We start from the raw sequence: 15228 nt of genomic DNA, 5'->3' as shown, positions 1-15228 counted from the left end.
CACAACATCCCCAGGACAACAACAACAAGTACACCACAGTGTCCTCAGTGTCTCTAATGTCCACAATGTTTCTAGTGTCCTCAATGTCTCTAATGTCCTCAGTGTCTCTAATGTCCACAATGTTTCTAGTGTCCTCAATGTCTCTAATGTCCTCAGTGTCTCTAATGTCCACAGTTTCTCCAGTATTCTCAGTGTTTCTAGTGTCCTCAGTGTCTCTAATGTCCACAATGTCTCTAGTGTCCTCAGTGTTGTGATATTTTAATGGTGATATTTTAATAGTGATATGTTAGTGGTGATATTTTAATAGTGATATGTTAGTGGTGATATTTTAATGGTGATATTTTAAAGGTGATATGTTAGTGGTGATATTTTAATGGTGATATGTTAGTGGTGATATTTTAATGGTGATATTTTAATGGTGATATGTTAGTGGTGATATTTTAATGGTGATATTTTAATGGTGATATTTTAATGGTGATATTTTAAAGGTGATATGTTAGTGGTGATATTTTAATGGTGATATGTTAGCGGTGATATTTTAATGGTGATATTTTAAAGGTGATATGTTAGTGGTGATATTTTAATGGTGATATGTTAGTGGTGATATTTTAATGGTGATATTTTAAAGGTGATATGTTAGTGGTGATATTTTAATGGTGATATTTTAATGTTGATATTTTAAAGGTGATATGTTAGTGGTGATATTTTAATGGTGATATTTTAAAGGTGATATGTTAGTGGTGATATTTTAATGGTGATATTTTAATGGTGATATTTTAAAGGTGATATGTTAGTGGTGATATTTTAATGGTGATATTTTAATGGTGATATGTTAGTGGTGATATTTTAATGGTGATATTTTAAAGGTGATATGTTAGTGGTGATATTTTAATGGTGATATGTTAGCGGTGATATTTTAATGGTGATATTTTAAAGGTGATATGTTAGTGGTGATATTTTAATGGTGATATTTTAATGGTGATATGTTAGTGGTGATATTTTAATGGTGATATTTTAAAGGTGATATGTTAGTGGTGATATTTTAATGGTGATATTTTAATGGTGATATTTTAAAGGTGATATGTTAGTGGTGATATTTTAATGGTGATATTTTAAAGGTGATATGTTAGTGGTGATATTTTAATGGTGATATTTTAATGGTGATATTGTAATGGTGATATTTTAAAGGTGATATGTTAGTGGTGATATTTTAATGGTGATATGTTAGCGGTGATATTTTAATGGTGATATGTTAGTGGTGATATTTTAATGGTGATATGTTAGCGGTGATATTTTAATGGTGATATGTTAGCGGTGATATTTTAATGGTGGATTTAAACAAACCTGATGCTGGTTTATTACTGCTGGTTAAACCTGCTGGACGACTTGATGAACGTTGTAATATTGTCAGCTGCAGTCTCCCATACAGAGCCTCATTCTGACTCACTGTCAAAATAAAAGCGTAGTGACAGTGTTTCCTGTGTGACGTCAACTCTCAGATTATCTGTAATCTTACATGTCACAGATTAGAGGAAGAGGAGGCGTATTACATCACACACACTGTTACTTACATTCACACAGTTTAGTGTGCTGACGTCTCTCAGCTCATGGAAACTCAGGCTTTCACTGATAATTCCTCTTCCTGTTCGGGGGGGGAGGCGGGAGGAGATGAGGATGCAGCATCTGTGTGTTTGTTTTCTATGAGGTAAAAGGAAGCTTCACTTAATGTCACGTTTTTACATCTGAAGCTTCTGCTGACGTTTTTTAATTAATCTTCAAATGCAGTTCGTCATGTTTTATGATGTCATATCAGTCATTTATTTTTTAAATCTTCAAACTAAATCCTCAATTTGAATGAACTGGGTCAGATTAAACATGTTAGTCATTTTAAAATATATAATATATCTTTTGTGCTATAACACACATGATATCATGATATCATGTTATAACATGATATCATGTTATAACATGATATCATGATATAACATGATATCATGTTATAACATGATATCATGATATAACATGATATCATGTTATCATGTTATCATGATATCATGATATCATGATGATATCATGTTATCATGATATGATGATATCATGTTATCATGATATGATATCATGATATCATGATGATATCATGTTATCATGATATCATGATGATATCATGTTATCATGTTATCATGATATCATGATAACACACATGATATCATGATATCATGTTATCATGTGTGTTATCATGATATCATGATAACACACATGATAACACACATCAGCTCCTCTTCACACCAGTACGTGTCACCACCATGACGCAGCCTGCAGTCAGTCAGTGTTGTTGTTGTTGTTGTTGTTGTTGTTGTTGTTGTTGTTGTTGACTCTGGCCGTCAGATGTGTTGTCTGATCTGTTGCTATGACACTGATGTGATTTCACAGCCATGTGGGCTCATTTTCTGCCTCATAAACTCTTCAAGCTCATTTGGATGTAAAAGGTCAAACAGTCTCGCTCACTGTTTTGGCTGCTGGTCTGTGATCAACACCACACCAACCACAGCGCCCCCTACAGGCCTCCCTTTGCACTGCAGCATGACACACATAGAAATGGACTCATCTGTTATTATAATAATGAAAGAGAGTAAACCTTTTAAATGCAGCTGGTATCTCCGTCCTGTCTGCTGGTTAATGCTAACATGTTAGCACGTGGAGCTAACATCACTCTGTGTGTGTTCGTGGTTAATCCCAAACAGCAGCATTCTGAGGCCATCTGTCACACACACACACACACACACACACAGACACACACACACACACACACACACACACACACACACACACACACGTGTGTTGATTGACAGTTCCTGTTGCAGCTCTGACACACAGTGGAGTATTGTGTGTGTGTGTGTGTGTGTGTGGGGGGGGGGGGGGGGGTAACTGAAGGTGACAGGTAGCAGATGTGTCCGGATCTCACACACACACACACACACACACACACACACACACACACAAAGGGAGTCCTGGGTATTTTGCAGGTGGAGGAAGTATTTTTGTGTGTGTTTGAGAGAGTGTGTGTGTGTGTGTGTGTGTGTGTGTGTAGTGCTCCACCAGCTGCAGACATTAATCTACATATTCTCCTCCTTTGATGACATCATTAACCCGTTCTCTCTTCACTTTCTCTGAGACATTAGGATTCATTCTGATTGTTTTTAATTTCCTCTTTTCTCTCTCAGCTGTTTCCTCTCAGACAGGAAGTGTGTTTATCAGCCTATTAGCTGAGTTTACTGTGTTAATAGTGTTAATGAGGAGGGAGGAGGAGAGAGAGGAGGAAGAGGAAGAGGAGGAGGGGGAGGAGGAGGAAGAGGAAGAGGAGGAGGGGGAGGAGGAAGAAGAGTTCCACCCAGACTATATTGCTCATCTCAGCAGCTAACAGCCTGAGAGGAACAAGGGAACAGGAGAGGAAACGAGAGGAGAGAAGGAAACAATTGAGGAAAGGAGGAAACAAGACAGGAGAGAAAACAAGAGAGGAGAGAAGGAAACAATTGAGGAAAGGAGGAAACAAGAGAGGAGAGGAAACAATAGAGGAGACAAATAAACAGTCTTTTTAAAAAGAGCAATACAACAAAGATAAATATGAACTCTATTAGTAAAGCATTCTGCTCTCTACTCAGTGAGACATGAATCTACTCCTCTGACTGTCAGACTGAGTGTTTGAGGAGGAGGAGAGGAGACACACAGGGACACTTCTCCGGTTGTCTACCAGCCTCTCTTCTGTTCCTCTAAACACTCATCTACACGTCTGTTTGGATTCATCCAGAGGAGAAGACGAGGAAGGGAACTCCTCAAGGACAGCTGGAACCCTAAAAGCATTGGGGCCTCCGAAACCTCCACAAGAACCCTTTTCCTAGAAACCTATAGGATGTCTAGAGCTTCTCCTCAAGGACTACCTGACTACCTCCTCAAGGACCTCAAGTAACCCCTCAAAGACAGCTGGAACCTTTACGTCTTTTAAGGACCCCTGAAACCTCTTGAAGACCCAGTAGAACCTATTCAAGGATCTTAACAATATCCTCAAGAAAGACTCTTTAGAATGTCAGCAACCTCTACAAGGGCCTCTGGAACCTCCTCGAGAAACATGGATCTTACCCTGGAACTCTCTTTAGGATGTATAGACTTCTCGTCAAGGAACACCTGGCCTCTATAACCTCCTCAAGGACCTCTAGTAACTCCTAAAAGACAACTGTAAACCTAAAGTCTTTCAAGGACCCATGAAACCCAACGCAAGACCCCTGTGGAACCTACTTTAAGGATCTTAACAACCTAAAGAATGTCTGGAACTTGTGAAGAACCGCTTTAACCTTCTCAAGGACTTCTAGAACAAGCTCAAGGACCTGAAACCTCTCAAACACTTCATGGACGACCTCATCGCGTAAGCGACCAATCAGAGGGAGGAGACTCAGAGCTGCCTCTCAGTGATTGGTCCTTCCTCTGACGTACATAAATGACATTGTAGAACCATCTCAGTCTTCTTTGCCCCTCCACCCCCCTCCTCCTTATCATTATGTATGCAGAAGGAGCCCCGTGATGTCAGCCAATCAGATGTCTGCTGTTATTTTTAGCCGGCCCACTGACTCTGCAGCTTCCTCTGAGAAATCCTTGGCTCCATAAATAGTGCGAGAGAGCTTACGTAACACAGAGAGAGAGAGAGAGAGAGAGAGAGAGAGAGAGAGAGAGAGACACACACAGAGAGAGAGAGAGAGAGAGAGAGAGAGAGAGAGAGAGAGAGAGACAGAGAGAGAGAGAGAGAGAGAGAGACACACACACAGAGAAGAGAGAGAGAGAGAGAGAGAGAGAGAGAGAGACATAGAGAGAGAGACACACACACACAGAGAGAGAGAGACAGAGAGAGAGAAAGAGAGAGAGAGACAGAGAGAGAGAAAGAGAGAGAGAGAGAGTGACAGAGAGAGGGAGAGAGAGACAGAGAGAGAGAGAGGGTAAGAGAGACACACACAGAGAGAGAGAGAGATTGATTTTGATTTTTAGAAACCTTTATTTTCTTAAAACAACATGGAAGAACAAAATATCGTTGCCATGGCATTAAAATAAACACAAATTTAAAAAAAGGTTCGTTGAATGTTAGTTCATCCACAGACTCACAACATTCTGCTTCATTGTTGCACCATTTCTCAATGAGATCCTGCATGTTGTTCATACTGTTGTTCATGCTGTTGTTCATACTGTTCATACTGTTGTTCATATTGTTCATACTGTTCATGCTGTTGTTCATACTATTGTTCATACTATTCATACTGTTGTTCATACTGTTCATGCTGTTGTTCATACTGTTCATACTGTTGTTCATACTGTTGTTCATGCTGTTGCTCATGCTGTTGCTCATGCTGTTGTTCATACTGTTTTTCATATTGTTCATACTGTTGTTCATACTGTTGTTCATACTGTTCATTCTGTTGTTCATACTGTTGTTCATACTGTTCATGTTCAGTTTCTGTGTCCACACAGTGTCTCTCTCTGGTTCAGTTTGTGTAGACAGTTTCACTTTCACTGTGTGGAGGTCCAAGAGTTCAGACTCTGTTCCATTAAATAAGGGTCCTGAGACCCCATTCAGATGTGGAATAAATCCTAGATCTGGAAGTGGATCTGTGGAGTCAGGAGCTTCCTCTCCTCCATCGTGCTCCTGCAGCATCTCAGCCTCGTCCTCCGTCAGTCTCTCTGCTCACCTGCTCAGGATCCTCATGCTCTGCCGGATGGAGTTCAGCCCGAGTAGAGAAGCCGCTGTCAGTCCGGGACTGGTTACATCCACCGGTGTCCTCAGGGTGGTGGTCTCAGAGGAGCACAGCATGCTGCTGAGGCCTGGAGTCGTGTCGTCCTGGATGTCCATCCTGGCTCCGTTCACCAGCGGTTCTTGAAGCAGCCAGTGCTGTGAGCATGTGGGTTCTGGTCTCTTTTACATTTAAAACGGTTAAATAAATAAAAAAATGAAAACAGAACATAGTCTTTGACTTGCACTTCATCGCCACCATCAGGGTTTAACTCTTTGTTTATTTTCTGAACTATTTTCTTCAGTCTGAAGCCTTCCTTCACTGTTATTCCTCCTCTGTCTCTACTGCTCATGTGTGACCTGACAGAGCTGGAGAGCTTTTCTTTGTCAGAGACATATTCCTCCACTTTAACTCCTTTTACACTTTTAGTTCTCTTCAGAAACCCCTTTATCTTCTCCACACTGTAGTCTCTAGAGCTCCTACAGCTGCCAGCCCTGTGGTCAGAAGACTCACTGTCAGCAGCAGAGTCCTCCTCTAGACTGGACTCAGGGTCCTCCTCCAGACTGGACCCAGGTTCCTCCTCCAGACTGGACTAAGGGTCCCCCTCCAGACTGGACTCAGACTCTGCTGCTCCTCTGCTTCCTTTTGTTGTCACTTTCTTTGCCTGTGAGCTTCAGACGAGGGACTCCTCATCTCCCTCCATGTCCACATCACTGCCTGTCAACACGACATGTCTGTCTTCCTCTTCCTCTCTCTTCTTCCTCTCTTTTTAACATAAATGAATGAATGAAAGATGATCTCTGAATGAACTCAGACCTGAGGATCAAATCCTTCAGAACAGTTCTCAAATCAGCTCCTGTGTTCTCTGTTTTCTTTATGAATTAAATCATCAAACAGGTTTCATTAACTACTACAAATAACTTATTTCACTCCTTGTCCCGTCTCCTTTTCCCGTCACCTCGTCCTGTCTCCTTGTCCCGTCTCCTTGTCCATTCTCCTCATCCCATCTCCTTGTCCCATCTCCTCATCCCGTCTCCTTGTCCCATCTCCTCGTTCTGTCTCCTTGTCCCGTCTCCTCGTCCCATCTCCTCATCCTAACACCTAAATTAGACGATATATTAATAAATATATTATATATATTATATACATATAGATATATTAGTGCTGGGCAAGTTAACGCATTAATTTTGCGTTAACGTATCAATTAATTAACTCTACTGTGGTTCTACTTAAACTCTACTGTGGTTCTACTTAAACTCTACTGTGGTTTTATTTCAACTTTACTGTGGTTCTACTCATGTTCTAATGAAGGTTCTATTTGAACTCTACTGTGGTTCTGCTCGTGTTCTAATGAAGGTTCTATTTAAAATACTGTGGTTCTACTCGTGTTCTAATGAAGCTTCTATTTAAACTCTACTGTGGTTCTACCCATGTTCTAATGATGGTTCTATTTAAACTACTGTGGTTCTACTCATGTTCTAATGAAGCTTCTATTTAAACTACAGTGGTTCTACTCGTGTTCTATTGATGTTCTATTTAAACCTAACTCTTCTGGTTCTCTTGTTTTATGTTTTATTTTGGACTCTAAACTCTACTTCACTTCTATTGTTCTTATTGTTCTTTGTTTCTACTTTGTTTGAAGTTCTATAGTTTAAACTCTAGTGTTCTGGTTCTCTTGGTCTCTGATGGAAGTGCATGCTGGGAAGGTGGGGGGGGGTCGTGTGTGTGTGTGTGTGTGTGTGTGTGTGTGTGTGTGTGTGTGTGTTCTGGGGTTTGATGACGTCAGCGAGTCATTGGAGGACGAGAAAAAAAAACTGCCATCTAAAAATAGAAAAGTGAAAAAAGTAGGACAACCAGATCATCCTCCTCTCCTCCTCACCACTTGTTTCCTCCTGTCATCTCTCGTTTCCTCTCCTCTCTCGTTTCCTCCTCTCGTCTCGTTTCTTCCTCTCCTCTCTTTTTTCCTCATACCTCCTTTCTTGTTTCATCTTCTCGTTTCCTCCCCCCTCCCCTTGTTTCCTCCCTTTTCCTCTCTTGTTTCCTTCCGTTTCCTGTCTTGTTTCCTCCCCTCGTTTCTTCCTCTCCTCTTTTTTCCTCATACCTCCTTTCTTGTTTCATCTTCTCGTTTCCTCCCCTCTCCCCTTGTTTCCTTCCGTTTCCTTTCTTGTTTCCTTTCGTTTCCTCTCTTGTTTCCTCCTCTCAACTCTCTTGTTTCCTCCTCTTTTGGTTCCTTCCCTCGTCTCGTTTCTTCCTCTCTCCTCTCTTGCTTCCTCCTCTCTTGTTTCTCCAATTCCTCTCTTGTTTCCTTCCATTTCCTCTCTTGTTTCCTCTCTTGTTTCCCCCGCTCCTCTTGTTTCTTCCTCTCTCCTCGTTTCCTGCTACGACCGAGTCACAGTCGAGTATCTCAGACAGAAATAGAGCTGAAGACTAAAAATACAAAGAGTGAAACAAGCAGGAAGATGCTGAACACCGAAACTCCATATTCTTTTATTTCTTGACTGTAGAACCCCACACAGAACATGAACCAGGAAGTACAGAGACTGTAGAACCCACACAGAACATGAACCAGGAAGTACAGAGACTGTAGAACCCCACACAGAACATGAACCAGGAAGTACAGAGACTGTAGAACCCACACAGAACATGAACCAGGAAGTACAGAGACTGTAGAACCCCACACAGAACATGAACCAGGAAGTACAGAGACTGTAGAACCCCACACAGAACATGAACCAGGAAGTACAGAGACTGTAGAACCCCACACAGAACATGAACCAGAAAGTACAGAGACTGTAGAACCCCACACAGAACATGAACCAGGAAGTACAGAGACTGTAGAACCCCACACAGAACATGAACCAGGAAGTACAGAGACTGTAGAACCCCACACACAGAACATGAACCAGGAAGTACAGAGACTGTAGAACCCACACAGAACATGAACCAGGAAGTACAGAGACTGTAGAACCCCACACACAGAACATGAACCAGGAAGTACAGAGACTGTAGAACCCACACAGAACATGAACCAGGAAGTACAGAGACTGCAGAACCAGCAGTGATGAAGGTGAAGGTGTGATGAAGATGAAGTTGTGATGAAGGTGAAGGTGTGATGAAGATGAAAGTGGGTCTCACTAACCCCTGTGTGTCCTGGTCTCCACAGCGCCCCCTACAGTGCGTATCGTGCACTCTGGTCACACCTGTAACGTGGAGGAGGAGCGCTACAGCGAGAGAGTCTACACCATCAGGGAGGGGGAGACTCTGGAGCTGCAGTGTCTGGTGACGGGACACCCCCGACCACAGGTAACCTCACACTGGGAACACTGGTGCATTCTCTTTAGTGTCCACCAGGGGGCAACTCCTCTGGTTGTATAGAAGTCTAGTCTAAAATGACTCTACTTCTCTCTAGTGTCCACCAGGGGGCGACTCCTCTGGTTGAATAGAAGTCTAGTCTAAAATGACTCTACTTCTCTCTTGATTTATTCCCTCAGTAAACATTGTAAACATGAGTTTATGGTCTCAATCTCTAGTTTACAGTCTTCTTCAATACAGCATGATGTTCATTTAGTACATTATGCTCCATTTAGAGTCAAACACACCAGAAAGCAGGGGATGATTTAGGGGCGGGGCTACACGCTGATTGACAGGTCTCTACCAGAGACGTATACGGCGTCTCTACGTCACTCCTCCTCAGTCCTGATATGATCACTTCCTGTTCACTGGTTGATAAAAACAAGATGGCGACGGTGAAATTGCCGATCTAGAACAGGATGTTCTCTCACCAACGAGGTCTCACTCGTTCTTTCTCTCCATGATAAAAAAGAGTCGCTGATAAAACACATCAGGTAATATAACGTTACATTTGGAACATAGCTAAGTCATCTAGCTAGCTAGCTAGCTAAGCTAACGGCCATGACGACTAAATGTCACTACAACAAACTGAGACTTTCTTGATATGATAATTCTTTTCTTTTTAATCATCATCACCATCGCTCTTATTTCTTCTTCTGTGGTCTCCGTGCTGTCAGTCTGTTGAGGCTATAAATAGATCAGCTGCTGGCTCACAGTCTGAATCTGCACACACACTCACACACACACACACACACACACACACACACACACACACACACACACACACACACACACACACTCTGCGTCACTGCAGAGCTCAGCTTCCTCTGCATTTTCATTTCATCCTCCTCTTCCTCCTCTTCATCCCTCTTCTGTTCCGCTCAGGTTTCACATTTTAAATGGTTGTTTTACTGAAATCAGGATTTGATTTTAATGTTTCATGATTAATTAATAGTGTGTGAAGAGAACAGGAAGTTAGAGTTCTGAGGTTTCTGAGCTTGTAGAATTTAAATGTATTCTTCTTATATTTAGCATCTCTTATAATGAATAAACTCTGTATTTTAATATAGAAATATATTTATTATTAAAGGACGAGCATTCTTGATTTGTTGAACATTAACATATACACTGTTTACCAGAGAGAACTTTAACTTAATAATCTTCATCATCATCATCATCAGGGTGAAGGATGCTCTGAAGACTGAATGAACGTTGAAGGTTTGACAGATTTATTTTGGTTAGTTTAAGTCCTCAGACTGAAACCTGTAAGAGGGTCTGTTTGTTGATGTTTTACTGTGAAAAAACAGGAATATACAGATGCAGCTACACATGATGAAATATAACTTAAAAAAAGAAGAAAAAACAAATAAATAAACTAAATAAAATATAGTAAAGACTAATGGAGTTAGAAGGTGATCTAAACTAGTGTCAACCAGTCTAAACTGTTCAATCTAAACCAGTGTCAACCAGTCTAAACTGTTCAATCTAAACCAGTGTCAACCAGTCTAAACTGGTCAATCTAAACTAGTGTCAACCAGTCTAAACTGTTCAATCTAAACCAGTGTCAACCAGTCTAAACTGTTCAATCTAAACTAGTGTCAACCAGTCTAAACTGGTCAATCTAAACCAGTGTCAACCAGTCTAAACTGTTCAATCTAAACCAGTGTCAACCAGTCTAAACTGTTCAATCTAAACCAGTGTCAACCAGTCTAAACTGGTCAATCTAAACTAGTGTCAACCAGTCTAAACTGTTCAATCTAAACCAGTGTCAACCAGTCTAAACTGTTCAATCTAAACTAGTGTCAACCAGTCTAAACTGTTCAATCTAAACCAGTGTCAACCAGTCTAAACTGGTCAATCTAAACTAGTGTCAACCAGTCTAAACTGTTCAATCTAAACCAGTGTCAACCAGTCTAAACTGTTCAATCTAAACTAGTGTCAACCAGTCTAAACTGGTCAATCTAAACTAGTGTCAACCAGTCTAAACTGTTCAATCTAAACCAGTGTCAACCAGTCTAAACTGGTCAATCTAAACCTTTGTCAACCAGTCTAAACTGGTCAATCTAAACCAGTGTCAACCAGTCTAAACTGGTCAATCTAAACCTTTGTCAACCAGTCTAAACTGTTCAATCTAAACTAGTGTCAACCAGTCTAAACTGGTCAATCTAAACTAGTGTCAACCAGTCTAAACTGGTCAATCTAAACTAGTGTCAACCAGTCTAAACTGTTCAATCTAAACCAGTGTCAACCAGTCTAAACTGGTCAATCTAAACCTTTGTCAACCAGTCTAAACTGGTCAATCTAAACTAAACAACACAACAGTTGTCATGTTAATCTCAATGTAACAAAGACTAACATACTTCATTAGTCTTTAATACACACACATATTAATGTACATAGACAGAGGTCCAGCTGGATATGTGTTAGGACTGTACCATGGAGGGGGGGGGCTGTACCAAGTGAGAGAGGGGGGAGGTAATGGAGCAGGTGGAACTGAAAGAATCAGGGTGTAAAAAATGCTGATGAGGCAGAATGTGTTTATCAGGTCAGATTCACATAAAACACACAAAGTGTATACATCTATATATATAGATGTATATATCTATCTATATATATATATATATATATATATATATATACAGTATATATAGATGTATATAGCTATACATGTTTATGTCAATATTTATGTAGATATTTTATTTTTATCTGATTTTAGTGGAAAAATCAGTAGTTAAATACAAAAAGGACAAGAGAGACTGATGATGATGATGATGGAAATGTGACCAACAGATGCTGAATGAGGACAAATGTGAAACACATACGTGGAGTTAATCTGCAGGCTGGCATCCATTCAGACTTCTAACTGAACACACACACACACACACACACACACACACACACACACACACACACACACGCAGTCGTCAAATATTATCTCTTACCTAAAGCAGTGTCAACCAGTCTAAACTGTTCAATCTAAACCAGTGTCAACCAGTCTAAACTGGTCAATCTAAACTAGTGTCAACCAGTCTAAACTGGTCAATCTAAACCAGTGTCAACCAGTCTTAACTAGGGTCAACCAGTCTAAACTGGTCAATCTAAACCAGTGTCAACCAGTCTTAACTAGGGTCAACCAGTCTAAACTGTTCAATCTAAACTAGTGTCAACCAGTCTAAACTGGTAAATCCAAACCAGTGTCAACCAGTCTAAACCAGTGTCAACCAGTCTAAACTGTTCAATCAAAACTAGTGTCAACAAGTTTAAACTGGTCGATCTAAACCAGTGTCAACTAGTCTAAACTGGTCAATCTAAACTGGTGTCAACAAGTCTAAGCTGGTCAATCTAAACCAGTGTCAACCAGTCGAAACTGGTCAATATAAACCAGTGTCAACTAGTCTAAGCTAGTTCAATATCAACTAGTTCAAACCGGTCTTAACCCTCTGTGCAGATTCGTTGGACTAAGACGGCGGGCGGAGCTTCGGACCGTCAGACTGACTCGACGCTGCTGAATGAAACTCTGAAGATCACGAACATCAGCCGCCACCAGGGGGGGCGCTACTACTGCAAGGCTGAGAACGGACTGGGATCCCCCGCCATCCGGTCGATACGGGTCGACGTCTACTGTAAGAACACACACGGAAACATGCACACATGTGGTTAGCTTAGTTTAGCATTAAGACTGGAAACAGGCGGAAACAGTTAGCTTAGCTTTGGGCGGGAAACGGGGGTGAAGAGTTTGCTTGGCTTAGCGTAAAGACTATAAAAAGGGGGAAACGGTTAGCTTAGCTTAAAGACTGGAAACGGGGTTAAACAGTTCCTTTAGCTAAGTTAAGACTTGAAACAGGGGGAAATGGTTAGCTTAGCATATGGACTGGACTCAAAGATAAACAGTTAGCTTAGCATATAGACTGTAAACAGGGGGAAACAATTAGCTTAGTTTAGAGACTGTAAAAAGTGGGAAACAGTTAGCTTACCATGAAGACTTGAAACAAGGTGAAACAGTTAGCTTAGCGTAGAGACTGGAAACAGGGGGAAGGGGTATCTTAGCTTAGATACTGGATACACTTATCTTAGCACAGGGACTTGGAACAGATGGAACCGTACCTGCTGAAAGTCAGTGTTTCAGCTTCATCAATAAATAACTCTGAGATGAAACTGGTTTTATTCCCAGTTTAACTTCCAGTGGCTGTTAGTGTCTGATTGTTGTCGACCTACATATGTGGAGACGAAGCCTCCTGCAGCTCTGCTGGCTCATGAGATGTTTCACCTTCATGTTGTTCCAGCTGGGATGAACTAAATCCCAGTAATCCCAGTACACAAACGTCCTCGGGGTGTTTTTCTATCTCTCATGTTTGTGCGTCTCCTAAAAAGTTTCCTCCTAAAGTAACGAAGAATACCTGCAAGCTGTGAGCGTGTCGTTGTGTAACAGCCATAATATCCTGGAGCGTGTTTCTTACTGGGATTACAGGGATTTAAGTGGTACCTGAACGCATCGCGACTGAGTGCTGCCTTCAGGGCACAGAGGCTTTCACAGGAAACTGCAGGAGGAAACAGAAGAAAGCGTTTAACTCTTCAGATCCTGATGTGTTCGCTGTGTGAGGGACGTTAGCGACCGTTAGCCACCGTTATCCTCTCCGCTGGTGGGCGGACTCAATAACACGGACGAACCCGATTGGTCGGCTGCCGTCAGCTGATCGCTCGCTGTGTTTCCAGCCAATTAAAAAGCAGTAATTACCCCGACCACAGGAGTGCTGACACGCTGTTTATAGAATATGAAAATCTGTAAATTCAGACAAACTTTAGCTGGTGTCAGTGTTTCCACCTGTATATATTATAAGTACATATGTAAGTATAAGTTTACATGTGTATATAATTGTGTTTATGTATTTATATCTTCATATGTTCATGTATCTATATTTTTATGTATTTATATGTCCATATGTTAAATTTTCAGAAATGTTTATATTTGTTTGTTTTTAAATGTCACATGTATATATATTAATAATATATTTATATTAATAATATATTTATATGTTTACATATTAATAATATATTGATATGTTTATATATTTATAATATATTGATATGTTTATATATTTATAATATATTTATATGTTTATGTATATCCCCCCCCCCCCTCCTCAGATCTGGATGACCCGGTGATCTCGGTCCACCAGAGTGTGGGTGAGTCTAAGGAGCAGTTCTACTTTGAGAGGACGGTGTTCCTCCGCTGCGTGGCCTCCTCCAACCCTCCGGTGCTCTACAGCTGGAGGAGAGGACGGGAGGCGCTGACTCAGGGCTCCGACGCCGGCGTGGAGATCTATGAACCGTTCTTCACTCAGGTGAGGAGACTCACTTCTGTTTCTGTGAGCTCTATGGTCATCGTAACATTTCTCGTGAAGAGAGCTAAAATAACAGTGAACTTTGGGCCCATGTTGACCAGCCATACTTTAACGTAGAACAATGATTTAAAGTTTAAATAAACGTAGACAAACCGCTGGATGTTGTTGAGCCAAATGGACATTTTGATAGCTAGCACAGTTTTCATGAAGTCACAGATTGAGTTTCAGGAACATTTTGGGTCGTTTCACATTTTATAATGGGTGTGTATTGCACGGAATATTCAGTGTTAGAGTGATGACATCACGGTCAGAGTGGAGCAGAGCATGAAAAGTATTCTGTGTTTTTTCCAAACAAATTGCTCCCATTCCCACAATGTTTACTCTTTATTCACCATTTGTGGTCAAAACGTAGAACATGTTGTGCTGGTCGCAGCCATGCGTCTCTGGAATCTATCGGACTTACACTTTAGAGTACTTTAGATACTTTACTTTACTGATAATACTTATACACTTGCACGTGTGTAAGATTTTAAATGCAGGACTTTTACTTGTAATAGAGTATTTCTACATTGTGGTATTCATACATGCACTTAAATTAATAATTAACAACTGATCAACATGTTGATGAATTATGTTAAAACACAGTCGAACTAAAGACCTTCAGTAGATGAAATACTCATCATATACTCTTCATATTACGTATATAATAATGTTTCTATGTATGAGAGCATCTGGAGCAGAAGGTCACGAGGTCTTAGATTGTTAAG

General features: G+C 40.8%; 1 protein-coding gene across 1 annotated transcript in view; it reads left to right on the top strand.

The window, feature by feature from the left end:
- mdga2a (MAM domain containing glycosylphosphatidylinositol anchor 2a) overlaps positions 1 to 15228 on the top strand; it is a 51736-nt gene that overhangs the window by 1212 nt on the left and 35296 nt on the right. The window contains exons 2-4 of the mRNA XM_068737236.1: positions 8932 to 9071; positions 12568 to 12742; positions 14265 to 14461. Of these exons, the coding sequence (XP_068593337.1) occupies positions 8932 to 9071; positions 12568 to 12742; positions 14265 to 14461 (512 nt within the window). The remainder of the gene's footprint in view (positions 1 to 8931; positions 9072 to 12567; positions 12743 to 14264; positions 14462 to 15228) is intronic.

Source organism: Cebidichthys violaceus, unplaced genomic scaffold (genome assembly GCF_023349555.1).
Source record: "Cebidichthys violaceus isolate CVI_PGR_0920_01 unplaced genomic scaffold, fCebVio1.0.p SCAF_77, whole genome shotgun sequence".
Lineage (NCBI taxonomy): Eukaryota > Metazoa > Chordata > Actinopteri > Perciformes > Stichaeidae > Cebidichthys > Cebidichthys violaceus.
This window is presented reverse-complemented; position numbering and strand designations above follow the sequence as displayed.